Below are 26,949 nucleotides of genomic sequence, written 5' to 3' on the forward strand. Positions count from 1 at the left end.
TTCATGGTGTCTCATTTCACATCCTCGTCCCGATTGATTGCAGTGTAATGATGATAATAACCTCATTTAAACTGATATTAATGCAGTTTGACGTGCTGTCTGACATGATCTCACTCTCCCACATGTCCTGATCTTTGCAGAGTCAAGGAAAATAGGTAAGTATCATACAGCTATGCAAAACCTGCTTCTGTTGCCTTCAATAGACAAAAAAGTGTAGTTGTTTTGCAGCACAGATATACTTTTGTCTTCATTGTTATCATCCTAGCCATCATGTGCTGTAGCATATACGTGTATTTGCACCCAGATTAATGAGGCTCCACTACAGCAGGGACTGATCATTAAATAAAACATGAAGTTACTCAGAAAATCTGCAGTTTCTCCACCACATATTTTTTTTATTATTCTCGGAGCTACATGGATAAATTGGCTGTGCTGAGCCAATATTAGCTTCTTGCACAAATATCAGTTTAGGTGTCTATGTCGGCTGATAATTAACAGGAAGTTGTTGACAGAAATTCCAAAAATGTCGAGGTCATTCAGACAGTGATTTCTGTACGTTGCTGGAAATGTTCAGACACATACTGTATCATGAGAATTCCCTAAAAATTACAGTTACAGAGAACCTTATTAAAAAGGAAGTTTGTTTATATTGGATACTTTATTGAAAATGGGTATGAGCTGATATAATTTTATATGATTTTTATAAAAGAAACATCAGTAACAGACCCAAACATCTAAGACTGTCCAGAGTAACTGTCCTGCCGCTTGCTATCTTTAAAACATTTTAGTTTTGCAAGATAATCTTAGAAATATCCCCATTAATTCTCACATAACATTTATATACATGCATATTTTATAATCCTGACATTTAGTTATGCCCAACTGTTGAAATAATGAATTTCATTATTATTGTTGGTCACAGACACAGGGAAGGTCAGGGGTTAAAAAAGTGCACAGGAAGACTTCTGTTTTCTCCTTGACACATTTGTATGTTGTCCCTCAAACACTGATGAAGACGGGCATGAAGAGCACCGTCAGCCTCCACAGTACTCATTACTTCCATCTGTGTAGCCAGATGATATTTAAGCCAATGGCCCTTTCCACACAGAGATTCTGCATTATCGCCGCAGTGAAGACTCGCCTTCACACCGCCTTTGTTTGTTTACACTGAACCAGGCAACGCCCGCATAAAGCATGCTGCCGTTGCAGAACCAAAAGAGGCGGGACGGTCCACATCATCAACATTGAGATCTGAGTGTTGTTTTTTTTTTCCAAGGTGTTTCCCCAGGTGTCCAACTGTTAATCTAAACATGTATCCACTGACTGCTTATAACCACATAGATGCTGTTATAATGTGACTCAATCCTGACTCACCATGCATTGTGGATAGTGAGAAAGTTAAGTTTTTGCTCTATATGACATCACATAATCACCACCAGTAAATAGCAGACCCTGTCTGGCTCTCGCTCATGAGGAGGGATGCTATTCTTCTTGGGGAAAGTTCCCTTTTTATGGTGTTTTTTTCAATACAGAGACAGAAACAACACAATAATGGAAGGTGACAAAGACATGGTGAATCGCGTCACATAATCACCACCGTTCAACTGCAGGAGCTGCCTGGTTCTCTCTACAGAGGAAAGATGCTGTTTTTCGGGCAGTAATGTGAGGAAGAGTTGGGTAGGACAGACAGGATGACAGACACTTTTCCACACATAAATGCAGTTTTTTCAGGGACAGACGCTGCTTTTCGGGTGGAAATGTGAGGAAGACAGGGTCGGACAGACGGGATGACAAACAGGATGACAGACACTTTTCCACACATAAATGCAGTTTTTTCAGGGACAGACGCTGCTTTTCGGGTGGAAATGTTAGGAATACAGGGTCGGACAGACGGGATGACAAACAGGATGACGGACACTTTTCCACATATAAATGCAGTATGTCTTTCCTCATATAAGATGCTGAAGCAAAGACCTGTTTACCACAGTGCTGTTGTGTGGGTTGTGGGTTTATCTGTTCAGCTGTGAATGCATCACACCGACACGCCTCTGTCCAGCAGCGCCTGCATTTCCATTCCAGCTTCTGCTGCAGCTTGGTTACTACCTCTGCTGGCAGATCAGATGTGGAACTAAACTGTTTCACACATATATCGACAAGATTCATGTCTGTTGAAAGACCAGTGTGAAGGGGTCTAATAATGAATGGGGCCCCCCTGCCCACCTCAGTGCACGCCACTGTTATTTATTTATATTTTTTTGACACTCCTTATATGAAGATTTAATAATCTCGACACTTCTTCTTCTGTATTTCCTCTTGCAATATGAATTAATTTCCATGATATGATCGTGTGAAGTTTCCAGTGTGTGGAGGACGGATGGATGGAGGCGGTGCTCCTGCAGGCAGCAGGCAGCAGCAGCAGGGCTGGGCAGGGCGGCAGCAGCAGCAGACCGGCCGCTGCGGAGCGCCACAGAAAGATCCAGCAAGGAGGGGGACACACCGCCCAGACGAGGAGGAGGGACAAGAGAGGCGAGGACGAGCGAGCGACACCGAGCCGGACCGTCTGTGACATCGAAAGGGGGGGGAAATACTGCGTTTTCATGTGTTTGTAGACACAGGTGAGCTTTTTAATCGCGGCAGATTTGTGTTGTTGTTGGGAAAGCTGTCAGTGCGCCACCCCGCCCGCTCAGCTAACTAGCGGATGATGCCTGCTCTCTCTCTCCCCTCCTCGGCCTGGCTAGCTAACAGACCCCCCTCTCCTCTCTCTTCCCTCCCCCCCCTTTCCTCTCATATCCTCCCAACAAAACCGGTTAAATTAGTCCGCTTCGTGTGAGCTCTGACGGTAACTAGCTGTTTGTTGGTTTTGCTGTAATCCGCTCGCTGAATTGAGTAGCCATGTAAAGCTAGCAAGTAGCCTAAGCTCCTTACAGTGTTTGACTTGTGGCTTACTGCCAGTGTTATTAGCTAACCATCCCCTCATGCTAGTTTTAGCAGGACTGCAGTGCTGCTGTGAGCCAGGACACACTAGCTAGTTTGATTTTGTTGCAGCTAAATGCCTAAATTATTGACGTCCAGTAAGATAGATACACAATTGTAAATGTGTTAGAAGCTACTTACTGTCATGACAGTGATATGAGAGGTTATTCTCTCTTCTGTAAACACAACATGTGGAGGAGGTGAGCATCCTCTGATGCAGAGTTACTGCCTTTATTCAACATCATGTGTTTCATCAGTAAAGTCATATCTGTCCATTAAGGAGAGCTGATTCTCTATATCCTGATAATCTGATGTAAAATAAAGATGTGAAAGCATAGTTAAATAATTAGTTGTGTGATGCTGGGAGTGGTTGAATCAAGTGCTGGAGGCTCAGGTTCACCTTGTGTATTTGAATAGGTAAAGCCTGTAGATGAGATGAACATGCAAACAAAGGGCTTGTTTCAAACCACAGCACACTTCAGGATGCACACCTTTGATCCTCCAAAGTTAAACTTTACAAGTGAGATTCATGACCGTGCAAGTGTGTCCTGCACACTGACATGAAATTTGATCAGACTGCAGGCTACGATGGGAATCTGAACATTTGAAGCAGCGAAACGAGGCACTATTCAGTTTCACACGTGCATATTCAGGAGCTTTGCACTCATCGATCCACATCTGCATTTTAGGTGCTGTCGGCAAGAGACGCTTCCCTCCAGGGGTTGGTTGAAATCATTAACGTAGTCTCTGATGTGGATATATATTCAAATGTGGCAAATGTTTGCAAAATCACACATAATGATTCAAACTTGTATTCAAAGTAGGGTTGAACAATTACCGTAGGCCTGCAGAGATGTCCTAGACTACTAATGATCGTGTCAAAATAATTGCAATATGATTTTTTTTTACAGCCTTTATTCAAAGCAATTAACTGTGTCTTACTTTTTTATTCCTAAGGACCCAACTTGTATGAGTATAATACAGAAATTTAAGAACTTTGTTTAAGAATTTTGCTTTAGTTGTTGGACAACAGAGATTTGTAGAGAAATGACTCGGCTCACATCATGAACATGGTTCCGTGGATCATTTTCCCACCCATGCTGGTCACAAGCCTGCTGCAGCTACCTCTGGGGTTTTATTCATGCCTTCAGCTTGAAAGAACATAGACACTGTTCAGCTGTTTCGTTCAGCTACTTTTGCGTGTGTGTGTGAAGTCTTACAAGTAATTTGCTTTATTGCCCGTGTCATTGGCAGCCCGTCGTCACCATGACAGCGGAAGAAACCATAAACGTGAAGGAGGTGGAGATCATCAAGGCGATCCTGGACTTTCTCCACTCCAGGAAGCTGCACATCAGCATGCTGGCGCTGGAGAAGGAGAGCGGCGTCATCAATGGGCTCTACTCAGACGACATGCTCTTCCTCAGGTAGGTGAACGCTGGACGCGGTCGTCTCAGGTCGCAGCTCCGGAAATATGCGTACTATGAGGCAGAAACAAGAGGCAACTGTTCCACCCTTAGTTTAGTGTTTCTTATCATGTCCTCTGTATTAGAGATCGTGTAACACTGCACCGATGTGAGTGTTTTCTTGAAAGTCATCCAACAGTGTGTGTCCAGTCAGCCTGAGTACTGAATGCATTAATGAATGTCTGTTAATAGGCTGTCTCACCTTGTCATGGCACACCTTTTGATTAAGAAAGTATTTTTGCTCTTTTGTTTGCTACGTTTCAATATAAAATGATGTAGCACATTCTTGTTGAAGGACACAACTCTTTGTGTCACACGTGTATTATAAATAAACCGCTTTATTGTTGCAGGCAACTGGTGCTCGATGGCCAGTGGGACGAAGTGTTGCAGTTCATTCAGCCTTTGGAGTGCATGGATAAGTTTGACAGAAAAAGGTGTGTTGACGGCGTGAATCACTGTCAGTGCGCTGAATCCAGGCGGCATCACCCGCGGCAAGACTTGCATCACTTCTTTTCGCATCACCCACTCCTAATGTCACCTGTCATGTCCTCAGGTTTCGTTACATCATCCTCAAGCAGAAGTTTCTGGAGGCTCTGTGTGTGAATAACGCCATGTCTGCAGAAGATGAGCCGCAGCATGTAAGCCACTGAACTTTTTCTATTATCAGTATTTATTTATTTTTTTAAATCTCTAAGCCTGTCCCCAGAGACACAGCCTTGAATTCTCATCCTTAATGAATAGTCGTGGTAACAGGGCTGCTTTGTCTTCCCTTCGACTGTCACCGGTTGTCATGGCAGTAAACAAGAAGGCTGCATCTCAAAGAGAAGAAGAGAAGCAAACAGTGTTTATAATACTTGCAACTCTGCAAGTTATGTGAACAAACCCCAGAAACTTTCTGTTTACAAAGAGAGGAGATGGCAGGCTGTGTTTGTGTGTGTGTGGTGAACTGTGGCTACATTAGCATGCAAGGAGTGGCGTGATTATTGGCCACACTGCGGCCAAGGACTTATCCGGATTAAGCTCTTTATGGCCGCCTCTGGTACTACATGATCGACTGACCTGAGAATAAGCCATTTTACGAATGTATCCGTTCACCTGTGATGTCCCACCCACAGATGAAATGGTGCCACCATCTGCCACCTCTTTCGTCTCAGTCTGAGCCGTCGATTGCATTTTAAAAATGGGCTAGAGCAACGATAATATTAAGCTTTGGATTTCTGATACGCTAAAATGTTCTCATAATGCAAGGCGAGCATGAACAAGACTCCAGACTTACTGTTCATACTGGTTGCACTGGTGCGCCTAACTTTTTCATTTCAGTGCACAAGCACATGCACTTCAATTTATGATCAGAGGGTTAGCCTCTTTTGCTTGTAGCTTGATTATAACTTGGGTCATAATGTCATTTGAAAATCTTGTGACTAAGCAACTCAAAATGCATAAATGTTGCATTTAATTGATTCTGATGTGGCACCGGATGGCTTTAAGACAGTAACTGAAGACCAAAATGCACCTGAGGAGTTTTCACTTTTCACTTTTTTCATGAAGTGCAGAAATCTCATTGCACCACCTGCATAATAAAATATTGACACTGATGCTTGTGGCCACTTTGTTATAAACAACCCTGAATCTAATCTAATTCTTTGTAAATCCTAATTGTTGTAAAAGATCAAACAGATCAATAAATCTGGTGAACACTGTGTGAATCACACATGCAGACATGCTTACTCATTCTTTCCTCTCTATTCATGCTCTTAATTTAGTCTAGCTGTGGGCCTGTTGTCACATGGCAGAGCTGACAGAGCGATCGGCTCCTATTAAGTGGATTAGGTCAGAGTTTGGTGGACATCTGTGGACACAGTGTATTCGTTGGCATGCTCACTGGCATTAGTGGTGTTTTCGTTTTGTGAGATATGGTCTCGATTGTCGTTTCATGATGGTGCAGGACAATGTCGTAGCATTAAGAACAAGGCGTTGTCGCCTCAGAGCTGGTCTTGTGTTATTTTCAGTCTCACCGACATTTAAAGGTCTGTGCCTCCGGCGTGCTGCCCGAGTTAAAGCCCTCATGAAATGTAACATGTACGTCCGTCTCTGCTGTTCAGGGAGAAAGCGTGACTCAGTCATCTGCGACAGTCTGAAACACATTTCATGTTTTTACAGATGGAGTTCACCATGCAGGAAGCAGTCAAGTGTCTCCATGCCCTGGAGGAGTTCTGTCCTTCTAAAGACGACTACAGCAAACTGTGTCTGCTGCTCACGCTGCCTCGCCTCACGAACCATGCAGAGTTCAAGGCAAGAAAATGACAATTTCGCAAGTTGAATTCACAACACAATCAAACATGTGTTATGTGTTTTGTTGAAAGTGTCTGTGTGTTCTGTATCTGCGTGGATTTCTTATTTTTCTGCTTTGGTCATGTCCCTCAGGATTGGAACCCGAGCACGGCCAGGGTGCAGTGTTTTGAGGAGGCCTGCACGATGGTAGCGGAGTTCATCCCTGCAGACAGGAAGCTGAGTGAGGCTGGTTTCAAGGCCAGCAGGGATCGACTTTTCCAGCTTCTCCTCAAAGGAGTCCTCTATGAGTGCTGTGTCGAGTTCTGCCAGGTTTGAAACCCTAAACCAAACATATACACCCAGGTCTAAGCTAGCCTGTGCCTCTGATATCTGTGTAATGATTACTTTTGAATTTGTGTGCAGAGCAAGGCGACAGGTGAGGAGATCACAGAGAGCGAGGTGCTCCTGGGTGTCGACATGCTGTGCGGTAACGGCTGTGACGACCTGGATCTGTCGCTGCTCTCCTGGATGCAGAACCTCTCCCAGTCCGTCTTCTCCTGCGCCTTCGAGCAGAAGCAGCTCAACATCCACGTGGACCGCTTGGTCAAGCCTGCAAAGACCGGCTACGCCGACCTCCTCACCCCGCTCATCAGCAAACTGTCTCCGTACCCCTCCTCTCCACTGCGTCGCCCGCAGTCCGCTGACACATACATGTCACGCTCGTTGAACCCGGCGCTGGACGGGTTGTCTTTCGGGCTGTCAGGCCAGGATAAGAGAGCCAGTGGCGGGGACGTGGTGCCGGGTAAAGGTGTCTCTCCCATGTCCCACTCGTTCGCCAACTTCCACTACCCCGGAGCAGGAGGGCAGAGCCTGAGCAGGAGTCTCATGATGGAGAGCTCCGACTGCCACAGCATCTTTGAGGAATCACCTGAAACGTAAGCGTCTAGGTTCAGACTGGATGTACAAGCTCTGTTGATGATTTATGTCAGACGTCTGAGATAATCGGTGTTTTCTCTGGAAGGTCAAGGACAGACACACCTGTGGATAAGATGATGAGTTCAGGCAGTTCTCAGAACCTGCGTCCTGCCTCAGCTCCGGGCGAGGACGCACCATCAGCAGGCACCCCTGACAGGAATGAGGTAAACAACAATCACCTTTACTTTTTAACTCGTTAGACCTGTTGTATGTTGTACTCATTACTGTACAAGCCCTCTGTTTTTTATGTCCCTGCATTGTTTTCTTTCCCTCATGGGTGTTGCCTGCAGTGTAGTCTATATATAGGCCCGTTCTGATTAAGTGTCTTTTCCAAGTGATTTTTTTTTCTGAGCGTCTGAGTCATCCTCCTCCTGCTGCAAGTGTGAATTATAGCGTAGACACTGTGAAGATTCAGTCCACTCTGCCTGGATGGGAGACTGTTTTTTTTTTTTTACAAGGAAGTTACCCTTGTTTTGATTTGTTTGTGGTTTAGTGTTAGTATGTTTTCATCGTGTCTCCACCACTTCAAGGCCACCATATATAAACCTTTATGTAGGACAGGAAGAGGGTAGGAAAGAGGCTTTTGAATGTGTGTGTGCAGACATGTTGTTGTTAACACAGTTAACTTTGGAAAATGGGCAGTAGAAGCCTCATACCAGACCTCATTCACAGCTATTTTCTCCTGTGAAGCTGATTAGAGGATTTCAGGCTTTGAGTCATGCTTCCCCAGGGGTACACAGAGGAGTTGAAGGAGAAACTATGAGGGAGAGACGTGAAGTGACAGATGTGTGCTGCAGTTAGTTGCAGCTTGGCGTACTGATTCATCAGAATGTATACTACAGCTCAAATCTCGATCTCAATACAAGGACTATATTCACTTTTTTTAATTTAATGGAACTTGTACATTTAGAGCACTAACAGGGGAAAAGAAGATGGATTTGGTCAGCAGGGACACATGACTCAAGAACCCAGGACCTTAACCACAAAAAAATGAGTCATTACTGCCCTCATGTTGCCTGTAAACACAGTATTAACACACTATCTGTTTCTGTCTGCCTCATGCTTTCTATTCTGGGCCCCCTTGCTCAGCTCGGTGTGAAGTTAGTGCTTCACTGTGCCTTCCCCGTCACCCTGGAGACACATAAAGAGGCATGAAACAGAAGCAGGCTTTGGGGCCTCTGTGATCCCACTGTCACACTCCCACCCTTTCTTTCTTGTTTTTCTTCTCTGCCCTCCATCCCCTTTTTTTCCAGAGCGGGCACAGTGCCAGCGTCTCCCCCTCTGCTTCCCCTCCTGTAAAACATGCGGTAGCTCTGTTCCCATCAGATTGTCAGTGCAGGAAGCGGAGGACAGAGAGGGGAAGTGACCTGTCTTCAGCTCTCCTTCCTCCTCTCATACCTGAGCTGACAGAAGAACAGGGTGGAGCGCGCTTCATCTGACCACAATGCTGGCTTTGAGTAGAATTGATGGGAGCTGGCATTTGGCATTCTTCATGGTTGGATGATTGACATGTGTGTGAATAATATGCTTTGTAATTGTCTCCATGCCTCCTTGTCTCATTCTGCCCAGGCTAGAATGACGGCCCTGAAAAACATTTAGTTGGACTTCCTGAACAATGCAGAAAAAGGCGTGAGATGGTGCGTGTATTTTTTATTAACAGCATCATGTTCAATCCTCAGCTCCGCGACTCCACAGAGAAGTACGAGGAGTTCTACCGGCAGCGTCTCCGTGTGCAGCAGCACCTGGAGCAGAAGCAGCAGCAGAGGCAGATGTACCAGCAGATGTTGCTGGAGGGCGGCGTCCAGCAGGACCCCCCGCCCAGCGACATGCAGCACAGCCTCACAGAGAAGTTCCTCAACAGGTACGGACGCGGCGACAGATACCCCAAAGTGTTCCCCCTGTCAGACCCGTCGCTGGTTCTGCTGCAGCTTCCCTGGTTGGAGCGAGCTAATTACTGCGTGGCTGTTTATATGTTCATACAATGGAGGAGCAGCTGTCAGACAGAAGCAGACATGTCAAGGCCCCTGATGATTAAGAGTCCCAGGTGGCTTTTCCTAACATGACACACACACACACACACACACACACACACACCCCTCTGAAACCCTCACGTCCACACTGCACCATCTGTGGCAATCAGCTACATCACATCACACGGAACCAGCGCCTCTTGTGTTTTAGTTACATGTTATTAAACCCAGACACCTCAAACAGAGCCTCCATTTTCAAGTCAAGTATGCTCTTAAACCACTACTAAGACTGTGTTTACCTTTGGCAGAAATTGCATGAAATGTGTTAATTTGTGCTCCGTCAGCAGGACAAAGGAGCTTTGATTTGTCTCTGGAGAGTTCCTCCAGTCCTCCTGTTCCCCTGCCTCTCCCCGTCTCTGTATCCTCTGCATTATTCACAAGGGAAGCTGTGCATAATGACATCATTACCTCTAGTTTTCTTTTGTCCTTGGCCCTTTGTAGTTTTAACTCGATTTGACTAGCCTGCCGACTCAGTCAGCAGACAGTCTGTAGGCAAGAGTTAAAACTGAAGTGCCTTTTTACAAAAGAGAGAGGAAAAAAGAGAAATGCTAAGAGAGTTGTGATATGTTAAGAAAACTAAGATTTCAGTGTTTGTGGTTTCCTCAGGTCCATCCAGAAGCTGGAGGAGCTCAATGTGGGGATGGAGAATTTAGGGGAGGAGGTGGCGTCTCTCACCCAGCAGTGTAATGGCAACGGGAACGCGCCTGCCGCTGAAGACAATAACAACCCTCCATCTGTGACCCCGGAGCAGAGCCGGAACCAAGGGGGAGGGGTGCTCAGCAGCACCCCACAACGCACCGTGGGGGGCCGCATAGTTCCTCCACCAGATGAGTCCCCTGTCGTCACCCCGAGGTACTTCATGATTTCTTAATGGTTTTTTTTATACCAGAGCGTTGCAGGGATGAATTTGATGGGTTACTGTGTTTGTGTGTTTTTTGTAGCGGGCAGAAACCGAAAGGAAGTGAACAAAGTGACTCTCCGGGCTCCTTAACCCGAAGTAAAGAGGTACGTACCTGAAGTGGCTCCTTGTCCCTCATGTCAGCTCTTATCACTGTCACACTTAAGTTCCGGTGCTCTGTGGGAACAGTCATTCTCTCGACCTCCCTGTTCTTCTCTGATCTGATTTTAAAGGTTGAGCTCTCTCCCTCCTGTTTTCGTCATAGTATAAGGCGATGCAGTGTGATGCTACTGTGACTAATGAGATTATAACAGTTTCAGCATTGATGTCACACTGGCATCATGACAGAATTAATGTCATGGCGTGGACATGATCAAAGTAGATTAGACTGCTAATAACATATAATCTGCGTGGTCATGTGTTTTTAAAATGTGGGTTATTTTGTTTTTGTTTTTTTTTTCAGGGAGACAAGCAGAAAAGCTTGTTTGTGCCGGTGAACACTCTGGAAGATACCCAGGCTGTCCGAGCTGTTGCCTTTCACCCGTCTGGAGCGCTCTACGCCGTGGGCTCTAACTCCAAAACTCTACGAGTCTGCGCTTATCCAGAAACATTAGACCCAAGGTAACAATTTGACCTCACACAATAGAAGTTCTCCATCTCACTGAAAGCTTAGAGCATGAGGATTCTTCTTCAGGTCCACTGGAGCTTTTGATTATATCACACTAGTTTTCCTCAGCAGAGCAAGCGAGGAGTTGACAAGTTGTAAACGTTTATTTATGGGGTGCACTTTAAGGATTTTTCTTCCATGTTGGCATAAAAACAGAGACAACAAGTTAATCTTAAAAACTCGGTAGGATTTAAAACAAATTGGTCACTTTCAGAAGAACCACAAATCTAACCTCTCACTTCAGACTTTGTTTTTTTTTTTTTTCTTTCAACTTGTGTTAGCTGTTGTACCAGCTAACTCATCTTCTCTTCAATTATTTGTCGTCCCTCTCCTTTCTTTTTCTCTCCTCAGTGGCTCGAGTCCTATCAAGCAGCCGGTAGTCCGCTTCAAGAGGAACAAACACCACAAAGGCTCCATCTACTGTGTGGCCTGGAGCCACTGTGGGCAGCTGCTGGCTACAGGCTCCAATGACAAATACGTCAAAGTGCTGCCTTTCAGTGCAGAGACATGCAACGCCACAGGTGAGTGCACTCTGCTTATGAATGTATGGAGTCGCATCCCCTCTGTGGTTTGCAACAAAGGTATTTAACTGTTAGTATTAACATCTCACGAGCGTTCTCATTTTCTCCTCTTTGCGTGTTTTTGTGCTTCAGGCCCCGACCTGGAGTTCAGCATGCACGACGGCACCATCAGAGACCTGGCCTTCATGGAGGGTCCAGAAAGTGGAGGAGCCATCTTGATCAGCGCCGGAGCCGGAGACTGTAACATCTACACCACCGACTGCCAGAGAGGACAGGGTCTGCACGCCCTCAGCGGACACACAGGTACACTCCTCTGCGTCCATCTGTCCGTCTGATCTCAACACGTGAGGTGGAGAATGTTCATTTCACGTAACGTGTCATTTCTGTGTTGTGCTTCAGGTCACATTCTGTCTCTGTACACGTGGGGAGGCTGGATGATTGCCTCTGGCTCTCAAGACAAGACGGTGCGTTTCTGGGACCTCAGGGTGCCCAGCTGTGTCCGAGTAGTGGGAACTGCTTTCCACGGCTCAGGTATGGCTCAAGTCAGGGCGTAATGGTCATATGGTCAGTTTTTTAAGTTTGAATGCCCATTTCCAGTCAGGTACATTAAATAAGTATACACCTCTAAGCGTGCAGTTATAGAAATATAGTAAAAATTATCATAAAAATATAGTTGAAATGACATAAATTGGTAAATAAATAAATATAATAGACTGAAACAGTCTAGTCATGTTTTATTAGAAATAGAAATACAATTTAGTCAAAACACTCATACTTAAGAATGAAATTTGCTAACACCTTTTCCCTCCACAGGTAGTCCCGTTGCCTCGGTAGCAGTTGATCCTAGTGGCCGTCTCCTAGCAACAGGGCAGGAAGACAGCGGGTGTATGCTGTATGACATCAGAGGAGGACGAATCGTCCAGGTGTACCGGCCGCACAGCAGTGACGTGCGGTCTGTCAGGTTCTCCCCCGGAGCGCACTACCTGCTCACCGGCTCCTACGACACGAAGGTCATGGTCAGCAACCTACAAGGTACAGTTACAGTGATGTATGTCACATCTGCTGACAGACTCACGATACAACAAACTGGCTGTAATAAACTGGATAGTGCTCATTCAATCTGTGGACACAGACTCTGATACCTTCAGGCTCGCAGTACTGGAGATTTCTTATTAGAAGATGAGACATAGGTGCTGTTTTCAGACACCATAAACTTAATCATATGTCGTATTTTATTTTCACCGTGAATATAAAATAATTTCAGTGGATTAAAAAGTACCATGCATGTGGGATTACACATGGATTGTACTTAAAAAGACAGGAGTTAAACCAGTGTTTCAGACAGTGTGAGAAAACTGATGTGTCTTTTGAGCATTAAAGCATCTAAACCTGTTCTAGTAGTCACCCAAAATAAAATTATGAACCTAAAAATGAGCATAATAATACTATAAGATGATATAGTAGTCTCTCTTAAGACTTAAGAACCTCAGTGTTTTTGTCCCATTTTATGTATTGTTTTGGTTGTGTGGCTTTATTTTTTACACAATTATCATTTTATCAGTAGTTTAAAATGGTCTGAAAATGGGAATAGGATCATTTCATTCAGTTATTTCTTGGCCAATGTAAAAAATGTCCTGAATTTATACTAAGTAGCTTTGTGTCGGCTAAACAAAATACCCTGGATGTTCAGTTTTTAGTCCTAATGCGAGACATGTTTTTTTGTCTAATGGTGTGTAAAGGTTTTAAAGTCTGCCTGTCTGAGCTCCACTTCCTGTGTGTGTGTTCGCAGGTGACCTGACCAAACCGTTGCCTCAGACCGTGGTGGGAGAGCACGGCGACAAGGTGATCCAGTGTCGGTGGCACACACAAGACCTGTCCTTCCTCTCATCCTCTGCTGACCGCACTGTCACACTCTGGACACACAACCCATAACACACACACACACACACACACACATATACAAAGCCAACCTGTCGCTATAATCTAAAAGACACACATTCCCCTTAAACAACACTCCTCCTGCACTATCCACACTGTCACGTCCTTTCCATACACTTGACCCTTACAAGCCTGAAAACACACACACACACACAGACACACACACACAAACACACGCTTACATTTACACACATACAGGTGAATGAGCCTTTCACTCCTGTCTGTAGGAAACCAAATGGATACAAACCTGTGAACATCAAAAGCACACATGTTGCATGTTCTCCTTTTTTTACGCTGCATTCATCACATCGACTGTTGACGTGTTTGGGGCTTAAAAAAAAAAAAAGCAGGATCATTCATTATTTTCACCCTTTCATCACTTCACCCCTTCATGCCATCTCATCCTACATCCTCACGCCTCAACACAAACCAGTCAGTTGCTGCATGTCCTTTTCACCGAGGAGTCGTTGAGGTTTGACAGGACAGAGTTATTTTGTTCATGATGGTGCCTTCCTTGAGTTTCCATAGCAAAAATGTTAAAACAAACAAACAAAAAAATGATAACGTGGTCATTTTTCAAGATCAAATTTTGTTAAGTCATTTCGAGAAAAAAAAAACCTTACATTCCTCCTTCTTTTTTTGCATATCATTTTCTTACAGCTGATTAATATGCTGCTATTGTTTAGGGGAAAACAGGAGTTTGACTTTCTGGTGTAAAATGTGATTTCTCAGTGTGTCAGTAGTGAGCTTTTCCCCATCCGGAGGCTGAATCTGTGGAAGTCATTCTATCTGTTCATCTAGTCAGCTGTTGCTTCCCCCGTGGGATGTGTAATGTTACTGTATCGGCTGCATTAATACGACTCAAAATGTGTAAAGAAAAAAAAAATTTGCTTGTGCATTTGTTTTAAATTTGAAAATCAGTGTTTTTTGCGCTGAAGCTGTTACAGTGTCTTGCGATGGCTTGCTTGCAGTGGAAGATTATGTCGGCATCAAAGGGAAATACAAAGTGAAAATTTGTGGCGTTCATTCCGTGTGGGATCTTTCAGTGTTGAAAAGCTTTGGTTCGTCTGCTGCTGTGATGATATAACAACAGTAGGTGGCGGTCTGTGCTCGTGACGAGGGTCTAACCATATGCACAATGCAGTCTGAATGGACGGACGGGTGTTTTGATATTTATTTAGAACCAGTATTTGGGGCATATGCATTGTATTATTTTCTTGTATTCTACATGCGCACTTTGTCTTTTAACATTGTCCTCTGATTTACTTACAAATGCATATTTAAGTTTTTTTATGTTAATGTATAGTATATATTGTTTTAACAAATAAGGCCAAACTAATACGTACATAGATGTATTTATTTCGGTTGTGTTAATGTACGTACAGTTATTAGTATGTTTTGGAGATGCTAGTGGCTCTTGTATCAAGCCTTTCTAATTCTTGTTTTTAAAAAGTGACTTAAATTAATTCAAGCTAACTCGAGTCTGACTGCTGGTACGTTCAATAAAGTGTCTTTTACACAAGCTGTGATCATCTGTTGCTTTTTTGTTGAAAAAAAAACAGTTTGAAAAGTCAAAACAAGATTGCTACATGAGTGAGGATTTATTGATCTGACCTCCCTGAAATATTATGTACAAAAGAGTTTAAGGGCTGTACACGGGTTAAATTCATTCTTTTATCAGTTTAAAATACAATTTTTTCAAACTAGATTTAAAAAAAATCCCTTGAATATAAACCAAACACATGGAAAGACAGCTGTACCTCTGTGTCCACACTGTGAGTAGAACCACATCACTTCAACGTGCTGGGACGGCAGTTAACAATCAAAACAATCATAAAAAGCACAATAAATACAAACGTAACTGCAGTCGTGTATTGAAAAATACACATACGGTGAAATGAAAGTTGTTGGAGTACAGAATCATGACAAACAAGGATAAAAAAATTGAAACACTTGATCCCTGATACTACTGAGAGTTTGTTGGTGTTGTGCAAGTTGTGCGATACAAAGTCCTTGTTAGTTAATTTGAGATTATTTTTTTTCATACTGTACACTACATATACTGCTGACAGTGCTTTGTTGAGTCCAAAAGGACAAATGCTTGGAGACACAAGGCTTTCATCTCGACTGACCACCCCACTGGTCAGTCACAACGCAGTCCACACCTTCATGAGATTTTAAAAAAACAAAAACTGTCCCTTTGGTGCTTCGTTCAGTTGGAGCCGGGCCTGGCTGCAGCGTTTGCAGCAGAAGGCAGGGTGACGCGTTGCTCGTCCATTCGTTTGGCCTGAGAGCGCATGATGAGGCTGAAGAAGTCCTCGTCTGGGACGGTCGGCCCTCTGACGGGTGGAGGAGGAGGAGCACAGCGCTGGTCATCCAAGCGGGACCCCTGGTAGAGTTAGAGGAAGGACAAGAGCGTCAGTTTGAGGTCTGGTTATGGACATCAGAACATTTTATTATGACTGGATACAACAGGTGGGTATTTAACTACTAGACATCAATGTGAAACTTCCTCAATTGATCACTTACATGAAGCCATTTAATGATGTGTTAATTTCAATACCTTCCAAACATAAATCTGAACACTGGATGAAGTCAGGTTTTAAATTCTTGTTCCCTTTTGTTCACATATAAGAGTCTTTTTAAGAGGGAATTTTGGTTACCTAATTCTATGACGCCATTAATCAGAAAATACTGTCAGCAACCATTAAAACCCATTTTTGTGTCTAGAAATAAAATATTACATAAATCAAGCTATCAAATACAAACCCCCTGAAAAGATCTTTTGAATAGAAAAAGGAATAAAACTGTGACAGATTTCTGGTCAATAAACTACAGTAGGGTAAAAATTGTAACAAATAGATGTCACCATGAAACGCCCCCCAATTCCTTACAAAAAGACAATAATTATTTGTATTATATAGTTTTCTGAAAAGTTTAAATATGCAAATAAGATATTGGCTCCTAAAGGTGTGTTAATTTGATTAAATCAGACCCTAAAATAAACACTTAAATGTGCATTTTGGACATTTTCTTTCATCTTGTCTGAACGCTGATGTGTTTTGGGAAGTGAAAGACCCAAAGATCTCACAATTGAAAACAGTTTCAGCCTGCTGTGTCTGGCCCTAAATGCACTGTTTCACTGCAGCTTTTAGGTTTTTAGGTACCTGGCACTTGACAAGCATATCGAAGAAGTCGTCGTCAGGCTCAGCGCTGTCAGCGTTGGCCATCAGGTGGCTGAGCACGGCCTGGCTGCTGTGCTGATTGAGCCTGAGGCCGGGCAGGCTTCCTCCGGCTGCTGTTGACGACTCCTCTAACCGCCGACCCTGGGCGCCCGAGACATTGGCTGACTCCGATACAGCTACGGATGAACAGATGTGTTTTATTTCAGTGTGAAAAGGAAGTCATACTTGGGAACTGTGTGGGTTCTGGTTATAATATGTGGACTTACATTTCCTGATAGCTCTGGGTGGCGACTCTGGACCACTGTTTAATGATAACCTGCTGCCCTTATCCTGTATCGAACAGCGCTGGTCGTCCATACGGTTGCTCTGGAAGCGGCTCAGCAGGTCAAAGAAGCCCTCGTCTCCGAGCATGTCGGGGCTGAGTCGCTAATAAAGCACAAAAACAGGAAGATCAAGAAACAGCAGGACAGAACTTGTTTGAGGATAGCTGCAGGAAACTAAATAAGTCCTGGGCTTGTGTGTTATCAGCCGAACGCATCCTGTACCTTCTGTGGTCCCTGAGCTGGCGTCTGGCTGGTGTCCAGCGTGTTGCTGGTGTCCTGGAGGACCTTAGTGGAGCCGCCAGTCTTGTACTTCTTCCCACGCAGACGGTTGACAAAGAACAGCTTGGAGGAGGTCTTAGCCAGCGACGGTTTGGACTGTTTGGTCAGGATGTCACTGTTCCACTTCTGACCCTTTAACACACAGGAACGGACGATAAGAAGACGATAAAATATTCACAAAACACATTCCATTATCTGTGGTCCAAACTTGAAAAACATCGGGTTGTTAGTAGCTCAGTGTGACAGGAGAGACGCTCTTACATTCATCTTGTCTGGAGTGAGCTTCATCAGCTCCAGGTTCTCCATGCTGTGTCGTCTGCTCATCCTGGGCCTCGCTCCTAAAACATAAAAACAATGTTAAGACCGACAAAACTCTCAAAAATAAACATGTGACTTGTAAGTTAACCAACGTACCGTGCTGATTGTAGTCGATCTCCTTGTTGTCTGACAGAGTGGAGTTATTGGTGCTGTAACTCAGACCCAGAACCGTCTGGAGATCAGAAACGTTCATACGAGCCGTCAGCTCCCCGCTCCTGTCTCCAGTCTAGAAAAACACACACAACACACAAAAGGAGGTTAATTTGACTACTGTCAGAGTTTTAAAGTAAAACTACTCTGTTTTGATGTATATGAGAAGGCAGGGATAGAAAACACTGCTTTCATTTACCTCTTTGCAGATCTCCAGGTGTTTCTCAGCAAAGTGCATTGCTTGGTCATGGTTCCCCAGTGCAGTGTGAGCATTTCCAAGACTCCAGCATGCACGACCCTCCCCAATCCTGCATCGAAAACACATTTCAATACGTGTGTTTGGCTCAGTTAAATTACAGGAAACATCAGCATGAATTCTTCTCTGTAGTGAATGGGTTTCTGTGCGTACCTGTCATTGAGGTCCTGGGCTATGATTAAGTGCTTGAGGTGGTAGTCTATGGCTCTCTCATAATCCTGGAGAAGCGTGTAGGTGTTGCCCAGACTGTAGCAGGCCTGGGCCTCCACGGCTCGATCCTTCAGCTGCCTCGCCAGCTGCAGCGTCCTCCTGACAAACACACAGACATGCTGCTTAAAAAACACCGCCGAGTGAATCACAAGAGTGTGGGAGCAACATTTAGAAATGGAGATTATTTATAAAGTCGACGGAGAGCTGTTTTTAAGATGCTCCTTCTTGAAAGAAAATCTGAAGCTTAATTTAGGCCTGGTGGTGCAACACTCTGAAAAGTGGTCTTTCAACAGAGATGTCACACCACACCCAATATTTATATCTTGCTGCAGAGAGATGAAGCAGACTGTTTGCTCAGTTAACCCTCCTCTAGCTTGCTCGTTCTAGAAAGATCAAACAAGAATGAGCATAGAAATGCATTTAAAAGATAACTTGCACAACATTCTGTTTAAATAAGTCATGCACCACCATTGTTTACAGAAAAAAAATGTCAGTGCTTTCAAGAATACTGTCTAAAAGTTCTTTACTTGTGCTTGTGACAGCAGATGCTACATGTATGCATGCCCTGTCACACCTTTTTTGTGCAGAAAATGATTAAAATGTGAATTTCTGTACTGTGGCTTACTTGTAATGCTCAGCTGCCACTTCAAACTCCCCCAAAAAGATATAGGCGTTCCCCAGGTTGCAGTAAGCCCGTCTCTCTGCCGAGCGGTCGCCAAATTCCTTTGCTATGAGCAATCGCTGCACAAACAGAGTCACAGAAGCATATTGCATTACAGCATCAACTCAACATTTATAATCCTTGTCTTTGCAAATATGATTTGATAAAAAAGTGCTTTGAGGATTACACCACACCTGCTCGTGAGAAGCTACAGCCCTGCGAAAGTTTCCCAACAAGTAGTGTGTGTTGCCGAGGTTCCCGTAGGTTCGACCCTGAGCGGCGCGATCCCCGAGCTCCTTCACTATCGCCAAGTTCGCCCTGAAATTATAGTCACCGTGTCATTGGTACGCTACCGACACATACACACATTCACCAGGACCGTATTGTGCAGTCACTCACTCATAGTACTCGGCTGCCTTCCTCAGAGCCATCATCACCTCCTCTGGGAAATCTCCGGGCTCAGCTCCACTCCAGCAGATACTTTTGCCTTTGGCATGGTACACATTCCCGAAGTTATACAGAGCTCGCGCCTGACCCACCTGACACAAGTACAGGAAGAACATGTCAGAGCAGCGGACGTCTTCTGAATGCCCCCACAAACTACAGGATGTTTCAGTGTAAACATGATCATGAATATCATTAAGTATCCCACAGCCTCACCTTGTCACTGATGTCTCGTGCTATGTCCAAGTGCCTCTGACAGCAAACCACAGCCTCGTCGAACCGCCCCAGCACCTTTAATGTGTTGCCAAGGTTTCCACTGGCTTTGGCCTCTCCGAGCAGGTCACCAATCGTCCTACACAACACACATTAACAATGAAAATTCCATAACTGATTAGATTTGGATTGAGAAGGTCTCCAATTATATGTTGGTTAAAATATCAACTTTGTTCATATATGATAGAGATTCAGAGAGAACTAATGCTGTAAATTGTACAAGGTACCCTCTAACCTGGTGTGTTTTTCAATAATATCATTTTAATACAATGTTTTGAGATTTGTGGGTAAAAATCTACCTACATGTGAATGCAATATTGTTGTGATTTTAGCACGTAATTACTAAAATTGCTGCTGTGAAATAACAAGAGAGTAATGGCAGATGTAAGCCAATATAACCTATCCCTTTTTAAACAACCTTTGTGTCCATTCAACTCTGGATTTTTAAGTTTTGGGGGTAATTAATGTTTAAACCAAGTCCTAATAAATGTGGTAATGATCCTTCAGTTGTGGGGCTCTTGTGCTGGTCCTACCTGGTCAAGGTGAGGTCATGCCGGTGGAACTCCAGGGCCTTGGCATAGTCATGCAGGTGGAAGTAGGCATTGCCCAGCTGGCTGTAGATGGCACTGAGTACCTGCAGGTCCTCCGTGCCCACCTGGATGGCAGCTTCAAAGAAGGAGACGCCTGCTCTGTAGTCGCCCACCTTACAGAGCCGCTCGCCCTCCAACGCCAGCTCCAGGCAGGACACCTCCATCCTACAGCAGACAGGAGAAGAAGCAGTCCGTCAGGTGTCTAGATACCAAAGTATCTAGAATCCAAACAAAACAAATTAAGGACCAGTAATGAAGAAGATGTGGAAGAACAGATCTTCTCGGGCTGAAATCTACAGGCAACTAAACAGACTCTACTCAGAACCGGGGAAAAAAACCTCTTTCTAAGGAAAGGGAATGTTGTTGAGCTATTTCCTTCCCCCCCACACGGAACAATGGCTCAAACTGGGGTTTGTTTGTTATGGTTAATCTCACATCCTTTAGACATGCTTCAGAAAGTTAAGTGGATTCCTTTTACAGTCAAATGACGCAGAAAGCAAGTAGAGATATTTCGGTACACCAATGTTCTACATTCCCATGTTTATAAGCTTTGCTTTAGAATGAGAAATTGCTTAAGTATTTTATTTTGATACTTGAAAACATCCAAACTGGTGGTTTTAGCCCTTTGACTACAGGGTGTTACTTCAAATCCTTTCAATTCAACCAAATGTTTTTGGATTATTTTCCTTTATGCAGGCATTGGTTTCCACTCTGTTACACAATGGCACGAAATTAATGTGGCAGAAATGTTTTTTGACAGTAAGACTTCTGAAAACACTTCACTTTGATGACACGCTCACAGATGCATCCTAAAATGGAGTTTTTAACATGCAATCTGAAGTGTGTCTAAAACAGCAGCATAACCGAGCATCGTGGAGTTACAAATGAGGGCGTCGCAAGGCCAGATGAAAGGAGAGTCAGACAATGGCTGGTGGCTTATCAGCAAGTGGATTATCTTTAGATTATGCTGCTTATTTGCACAAAGCAAAAATCGTTAGTCTGCCTACTTTTGTTTTTGCAGGAAACTGTATTGTTAAGAAGAGAACGGTTCCAAAAGTGTGTTTATCTCGTGCTTTCCTCCAACAGCCACCCACAGTTTAATCTCAAAAACTGACCTGGTCATTCAGACGCAATCTAGTCCAGATTCCCCACGTGGTGTAAAAGCTTACATAGTTTACTGTGCTATTAACATGACACACAAACACCAACCAAAGTAGCTGGTTTCATCATCCGTCCAGGCTATAATTTGTGAACAAAAGAAAACACGGTGCTCTGAATAGAAGACAAAGCTCATGTAATCAGCAGTCTTGGGCCTTAAATTAGAAATACCCACTTTCTGTTTACCACAAAGTTAAAAACACACTTTTCCAACACTGTAGCTGTGGCAAAGACTAGCCTACCTGCTCGCTTTTTGTGCCTTACAACAACAACAGCACATGGAACATCTGAGAGGCATCTACCGAGGAAAACTTCCAGGCTGCAGCTCCTTTCCTCTGTCTCCAACATGGAGAGAGCAACTCCTGACCTAACTTAGTAGTTTCTACTAAAAGAAGTTTAAAAAAATGTTTAAAATATCATTCCTTTTCCTGCAGTATCACAAACACTGGGCATCTGACGTCATAGAGATACTTTAGCATTGGAAACCTTTCAAGGAGACGCGTGTGATGCTGTAACAAGTATTAACTTCCAACGCATGGCTGCAAGGAAACTGCTCATTCAGCATTTTCTACGATAATCTGCTTTTCTTTCTTTCAAGCCCTCTCTCCTGACCTGGTCACCTGAGATTACCTCTGTAGAGTGTGCACCCGACAGATTACAGCGCTGGTGAGAGCTAAGTAGCTTTGTTGGACGTGTCAGACAAACCGACTCAGTAGTAGTATCTTATAATGGAATCAAGTCCTTAATGATAACCATTCGAATAGTAGCATCCATTGGAACAACAGGCGTCCTGAAGCAGATGTACTCTATCCAATTAAGTCGGACACACGTGTGGCGGAACAACAAAGCACGCAGTGATGAATTTTTCAGGGCTTGTTAAATATTGAAGCTAACTGGCGCAGGTCTTTTTGGCGGGTCACACCTGCTGCCAGGGCTCTTTACCTGCATATGTAAAGACAGCTGGCTGATGCCTTTCTGGGAAACTCAGCTGCCTTTAGTCAACAAACTCACAGGAAGGACTGTGAAAAGGGCCCCTGCTCAATTCAATGTTACACAAAATACGTCACTTTCTCGACAAGGTAACATCAAATAAATGAAAATCTGTTACCTGACAGTGACGCATATTCTGTCACAGGTGCTCAAATTATTAAAATTTCGAACAGCCAATTAGTTAATTTACAGTCCCGTCTAAAACTAATGAAGGGACGCAAACTGTCATAAAGGAAAAAACAGATCCAGGCAATCTACTCTACCAAAGCTGAGAGAGGAGAGATTCCTACCTGTAGCGGACATGAAAGGGCTGCTCCTCAGCCCGCGTGCTAACCAGTGAGCCGCTGGTATCCATTGATGTGCATAATATGAGGGAAAATCCCAGTCTCGTTCCCGAAAAAATGGTTGCGTTTAAAAACAAGAACCAACAAGGAAGAAAAAAAAAAGGAAGAAAATTCTTTGGTCAAAAAGAGTCGGTAAACCAAACAAAAAGTCACCGGACGTGGTCAAGTCTGCTGAATGTAGCCAGGTAAAAGGTAACCCCCATGAGTGTCAGACAGAGCTGCTGAGTCCTGAGTCTCCACACGGCTGCTTTCGTACACTGCGTGTTTTTGCGTCACCGCGCCTCAATCTCGTCAGCTGCCCTCTGTGAAGAGAACACAAGATGCTGTATGTGAAGCCTCATTCTGGCCACACGGTGCCATGGCAACACCAACCAAAACAGCAGCGTGCATAAGTGGGGCAGGCAGGGAGAGAGAGAGCGGGTTGGGAATAGGATGGATGGGGTCACGACACAGAGGAGCTGTCAATCTAAGGCGGTGACTCAGTTCATCCAGGCTGCTCTCAGCCTGCGCCTGAGCTCCAAATGAACTACAAGGTGAGCAAGCAATGAACGCCACAGAATGTGACCTATGCAAGCAGAGATGGCAGAAAAACAAACTTCTTCAGAGGAATCAGAGGAAGTCACTGAAAAGACAGAGCAACCAGCAACCTGTTGCATGATTCGTCAAGGAGAAAAAAAAGTCACTAAATTAAAAAGGGAAGCTTTGGAAAAAGTAGCAGAACAGATGAACCTGCTGTGTGATTACAACTTCCACCAGAGGAAAAGAACAGCGATAAGCAGGCTCCACGGACAAGATAGACTGCTGCACCGAGTAAAGACCAGAGCCAACCGTTACCTCATTTCTCCATGAGGTCATGCTAGCCACACCCATTTGTCCCCCAAGTTTAACCCATGAGCCCCTCCTCCAACACACACAAAATGGGAAATGGGGCAGACCAGTTTTTTGCAATCTGGGTTAGTTCTTTATGAAAGACAAAGACATTAAAAAAAAAACATGTCTGCAAGTGGAAAACCTTTCAGAGACAGTTACAACACATGAGACTAGGACGGAAATGATTTTGCATTTTATAGATGTAGCGTGAACAACAATCACTTTGTTCTTTTTCCTAGCAATCTAATTGTGTTCGGTCCTACTTTTCAACTAGGTCACTCAAATGATGTGAAGTCTCTTTATTTAGCTTAAAACATTACTTAATTAAATAAAATATAAACGTGGAAATAGCAGAAATACTTTTTCTTTGTTACACTTGTATATGTGACCGTCTACCCCAGACATTTATTCACTTAACTATTACTTAAAAGTCAAACAATGTCAGACATGTAGTGTATTTATGAATCCATGCCCACTTCCTCCTCGTGTGGCACAAAAAATGTGACCCTTATCCTTACAGCACCTTGGATTAGACCTTTGATCTACAGGCTTGCTGAGTGGTTCCTTTGAAAGTACCGTATTAGATCAGCACTGAGCTCATAGTGCAAGAAGACAACAAACCTTAAAAATAGATGACAACCAAAACACCAACAAAATGACAACTGTTTTGACACCATGCAACTACTGAATCGTGCCTTGTTGTCAGAATCTGTTGTTCAACTCATTAATGCTGGTCAGTTCCTCTCAACGAAAAGACTATGGACATTTAACTAGACATTTTCTTTAGTTAGGACCTGTTAAAATACACATAGAGAGCTGTCTGTGTTTATGAACATGAACATGAACAAGTGTAAGTAATAGGGAATCTTTGCCGCTGACACAGCATATTTCTTCAGCAGAGATTGTATCTTACCATAAAGAAAGAGCCTCTGGTAATTAATAGTCCATAAATGTTGAGTATTTGAGGTAATAGAGTGACATCATCCTTGTCCAGCCTGTTCCTTCCACTGCTATATGAATGTCAATGGTTACAAGACAAACTAAAGCGCAGGGCTTTGGGAGTCTTTGCAGTGCATGTTCCTGCACATTATTATAATAACCGATTGATGCGTGCCAGTGTTTGTGCAGCCTTTTCCACCATTGTATGCCAACTGGGTGTGTTTGAGAGAAACCTCCTCTGCTGCCCACAAAGCTGCAATGAGCATGAACAAGTGTGTACGAAGATGATTCTTGACTAAAAGGCTAATCAAAGGAAACCAGAGGTTGTTTTCTGATGACAGCTTAACGGGAGGTAATCACTGTGGCTCTGAGTCACAAACAGGACATGATTTCATCTCAAATACACAGCAGATGACATGTGTTTTTTCTTTGTGCTCACAGCCCCATTGATGCACTGAAATGACCACTGAGAGCGAAATCTAATTATGGAAACACCACTCAGCATTACACTATGAGCCAGCAAAAAAAACCTGCAGCAAAACAAAAGAAAGTACAGCGTAAGAACTGGGATACTGACCGGTAACTCTGCCTCACTGGAACAGGATATCTGGAAAGCCTGCAAAGAAAAGAATAACTTTACATCCAAATAAACTAGTGTTGCAATATTTTGTTTCTTAAGTATGTGTATGAACATTTGTGTATTTTGACACACATTACATATTTTGTCAAATTCATACTCCATTTCAAATACACACTGTTGACAGTTTATTGGATAGACCCACATAAAAAAGGTGTACATAATAAACAGATATACCTAATAAATAACAATGAGGCATTGCCATTATGATGCAATACAGTTCAACAGCACTTCAAACTACAGCCTCCAAAATGACTGTAAACTGGAATCAACAGCTTTTTAGTAGCCTGACCAATTTTGGGTGCAAAATTCCAATACAGATTTTTGGAAGTAAAATATTCTGATGTCCACATGTTAGCCCTCATATGATCCCTCAAATGTGGCTATAAATCACTTGGGTCAAAGATATGCAACAGAGGCAGGATATTTTACAGTTTGACAATAAACTAATACTGTCTAAAATGATATCAGTGCACCGAAACAGTAAACTTTAATGGGAGTTTAATGATTAGAAATCAGCATCTTTTTCCACAATGCAATCACAAAAGAAAAAAAAAGGCTGTCTTATCTGACAACATATCTGCAAACACCAATGTATCTGTGATTGGCCAATATCAACCAGTAATATTAATGAAACAATGCATTGTTCAAGCTCTACTTTATATCACAGTTTAACATGAGCTAAACCAAACTGGCAACTATGTCTCTATGTGCCATTAAATCACTCTGGGAGATATGACTGTTATGCACGCTCCTATGTCCATGTTGTATGTGCAGATATATAACATACAGGAGTATGTGTGTATGTGTGCATGCCTGCATAAGTATGTATTACTACCTTGACACACAAGTGCATGTTTATGAAATATATTAAAGTGTCCATGTAAGACAAATACAGTTAAACAGTTACTCTAAGAATATATAACACTTCAACTACCTCCATTTAGAACGATTTTACATATGTTTGTGATTCATAAGGATATCATATGGGCGTAGAGAAGTAACGTTAGCAACACCATTGATTATTCTTATGCAGACTATTCAGTAACGGTAACAGATTAATTTCTGGACACATCCCTGTCAGTAGGAGCTCCATTCAGACTCAGTTCAGCTAAGACGGGGTCATAAACACCGTACTTCCATGATGAGTAAGCTACCACTGTCAGAAGTTTAAAAACCAGCTCGAAGACAGTGAACTCACCACCTCTCCGGTTGCACAGTATCACATCGAGCCAAAGATTAGCTCGTTAGCATGTTAGCTTCTAAACTTACGTTAGACGATCCAGCTCGAACAATGGTGACTTCTCCTCTGCTTTTCTTTACGTTCTCACGACAACATAAAGCGTTTAAAAAAATAAACACGAAACGGACGCCTGTTATCTAGAGACAAACTGTATTAAACCCAGCCGTACGAGACATAATCCTTTAACTTTTTACTAAACTTACATTTAACTTCGAGGAAAGAGGAGAAAAAAAAATCCTTGCGGCTGTATGTGTTTTCGCCGAATAGCCAATCAGAGGGCGAAATTCAAAGATGGCCACGCCCACACCACAGTCATCGGACCAATGGATTTGAAGATAAAAAA

General features: G+C 43.5%; 2 protein-coding genes across 5 annotated transcripts; one reads left to right on the forward strand and one right to left on the reverse strand.

Annotated features, from left to right (window-relative positions):
• Positions 1–2,403: 2,403 nt before the first annotated feature.
• wdr47a (WD repeat domain 47a) lies at positions 2,404–15,445 on the forward strand. The gene is made up of 17 exons (XM_037083223.1): positions 2,404–2,615; positions 4,228–4,397; positions 4,787–4,870; positions 4,990–5,074; positions 6,597–6,728; positions 6,861–7,037; positions 7,131–7,642; positions 7,729–7,846; positions 9,362–9,543; positions 10,319–10,564; positions 10,654–10,717; positions 11,074–11,231; positions 11,629–11,798; positions 11,931–12,101; positions 12,198–12,329; positions 12,612–12,830; positions 13,588–15,445. Exons 2-17 carry the CDS (start codon positions 4,240–4,242, stop codon positions 13,728–13,730), a joined length of 2,751 nt encoding a protein of 916 aa, XP_036939118.1. The 5' UTR covers positions 2,404–2,615; positions 4,228–4,239; the 3' UTR covers positions 13,731–15,445.
• On the reverse strand, positions 15,323–26,874 carry gpsm2 (G protein signaling modulator 2). Of its 4 annotated transcripts, XM_037083225.1 has the most exons (16): positions 26,636–26,874; positions 25,304–25,342; positions 22,864–23,219; positions 20,369–20,590; positions 19,779–19,914; positions 19,518–19,657; positions 19,313–19,436; positions 19,083–19,198; positions 18,401–18,556; positions 18,191–18,299; positions 17,938–18,067; positions 17,785–17,861; positions 17,467–17,655; positions 17,188–17,347; positions 16,904–17,097; positions 15,949–16,125 (listed from the first exon to the last, which is right to left on the reverse strand). In XM_037083225.1, exons 3-16 carry the CDS (start codon positions 22,926–22,928, stop codon positions 15,949–15,951), a joined length of 1,995 nt encoding a protein of 664 aa, XP_036939120.1. In that variant the 5' UTR covers positions 22,929–23,219; positions 25,304–25,342; positions 26,636–26,874. The 4 variants fall into 4 exon arrangements, with proteins under 4 accessions (XP_036939123.1, XP_036939121.1, XP_036939122.1 ...); XM_037083228.1 differs by lacking the exon at positions 22,864–23,219 and having other exon boundaries at positions 15,323–16,125; positions 26,636–26,873; XM_037083226.1 differs by lacking the exons at positions 25,304–25,342; positions 26,636–26,874 and having other exon boundaries at positions 15,323–16,125; positions 22,864–22,928.
• Between the last annotated feature and the right edge of the window lie 75 nt (positions 26,875–26,949).

Source organism: Acanthopagrus latus, chromosome 21, assembly GCF_904848185.1.
Source record: "Acanthopagrus latus isolate v.2019 chromosome 21, fAcaLat1.1, whole genome shotgun sequence".
NCBI lineage: Eukaryota > Metazoa > Chordata > Actinopteri > Spariformes > Sparidae > Acanthopagrus > Acanthopagrus latus.

Coding starts and splice junctions, on each gene's coding strand:
- wdr47a (XM_037083223.1), top strand. CDS start 4,240: ATGACAGCGGAAGAAACCATAAACGTGAAGGAGGTGGAGATCATCAAG. Junction 7,038..7,130: donor GCTGTGTCGAGTTCTGCCAG/GTTTGAAACCCT, acceptor ATTTGTGTGCAG/AGCAAGGCGACAGGTGAGGA. Junction 9,544..10,318: donor ACAGAGAAGTTCCTCAACAG/GTACGGACGCGG, acceptor TGGTTTCCTCAG/GTCCATCCAGAAGCTGGAGG.
- gpsm2 (XM_037083226.1), bottom strand. CDS start 22,928: ATGGATACCAGCGGCTCACTGGTTAGCACGCGGGCTGAGGAGCAGCCC. Junction 18,557..19,082: donor GTGGCAGCTGAGCATTACAA/GTAAGCCACAGT, acceptor TGTGTTTGTCAG/GAGGACGCTGCAGCTGGCGA. Junction 17,098..17,187: donor ACCCAGAGCTATCAGGAAAT/GTAAGTCCACAT, acceptor GTTCATCCGTAG/CTGTATCGGAGTCAGCCAAT.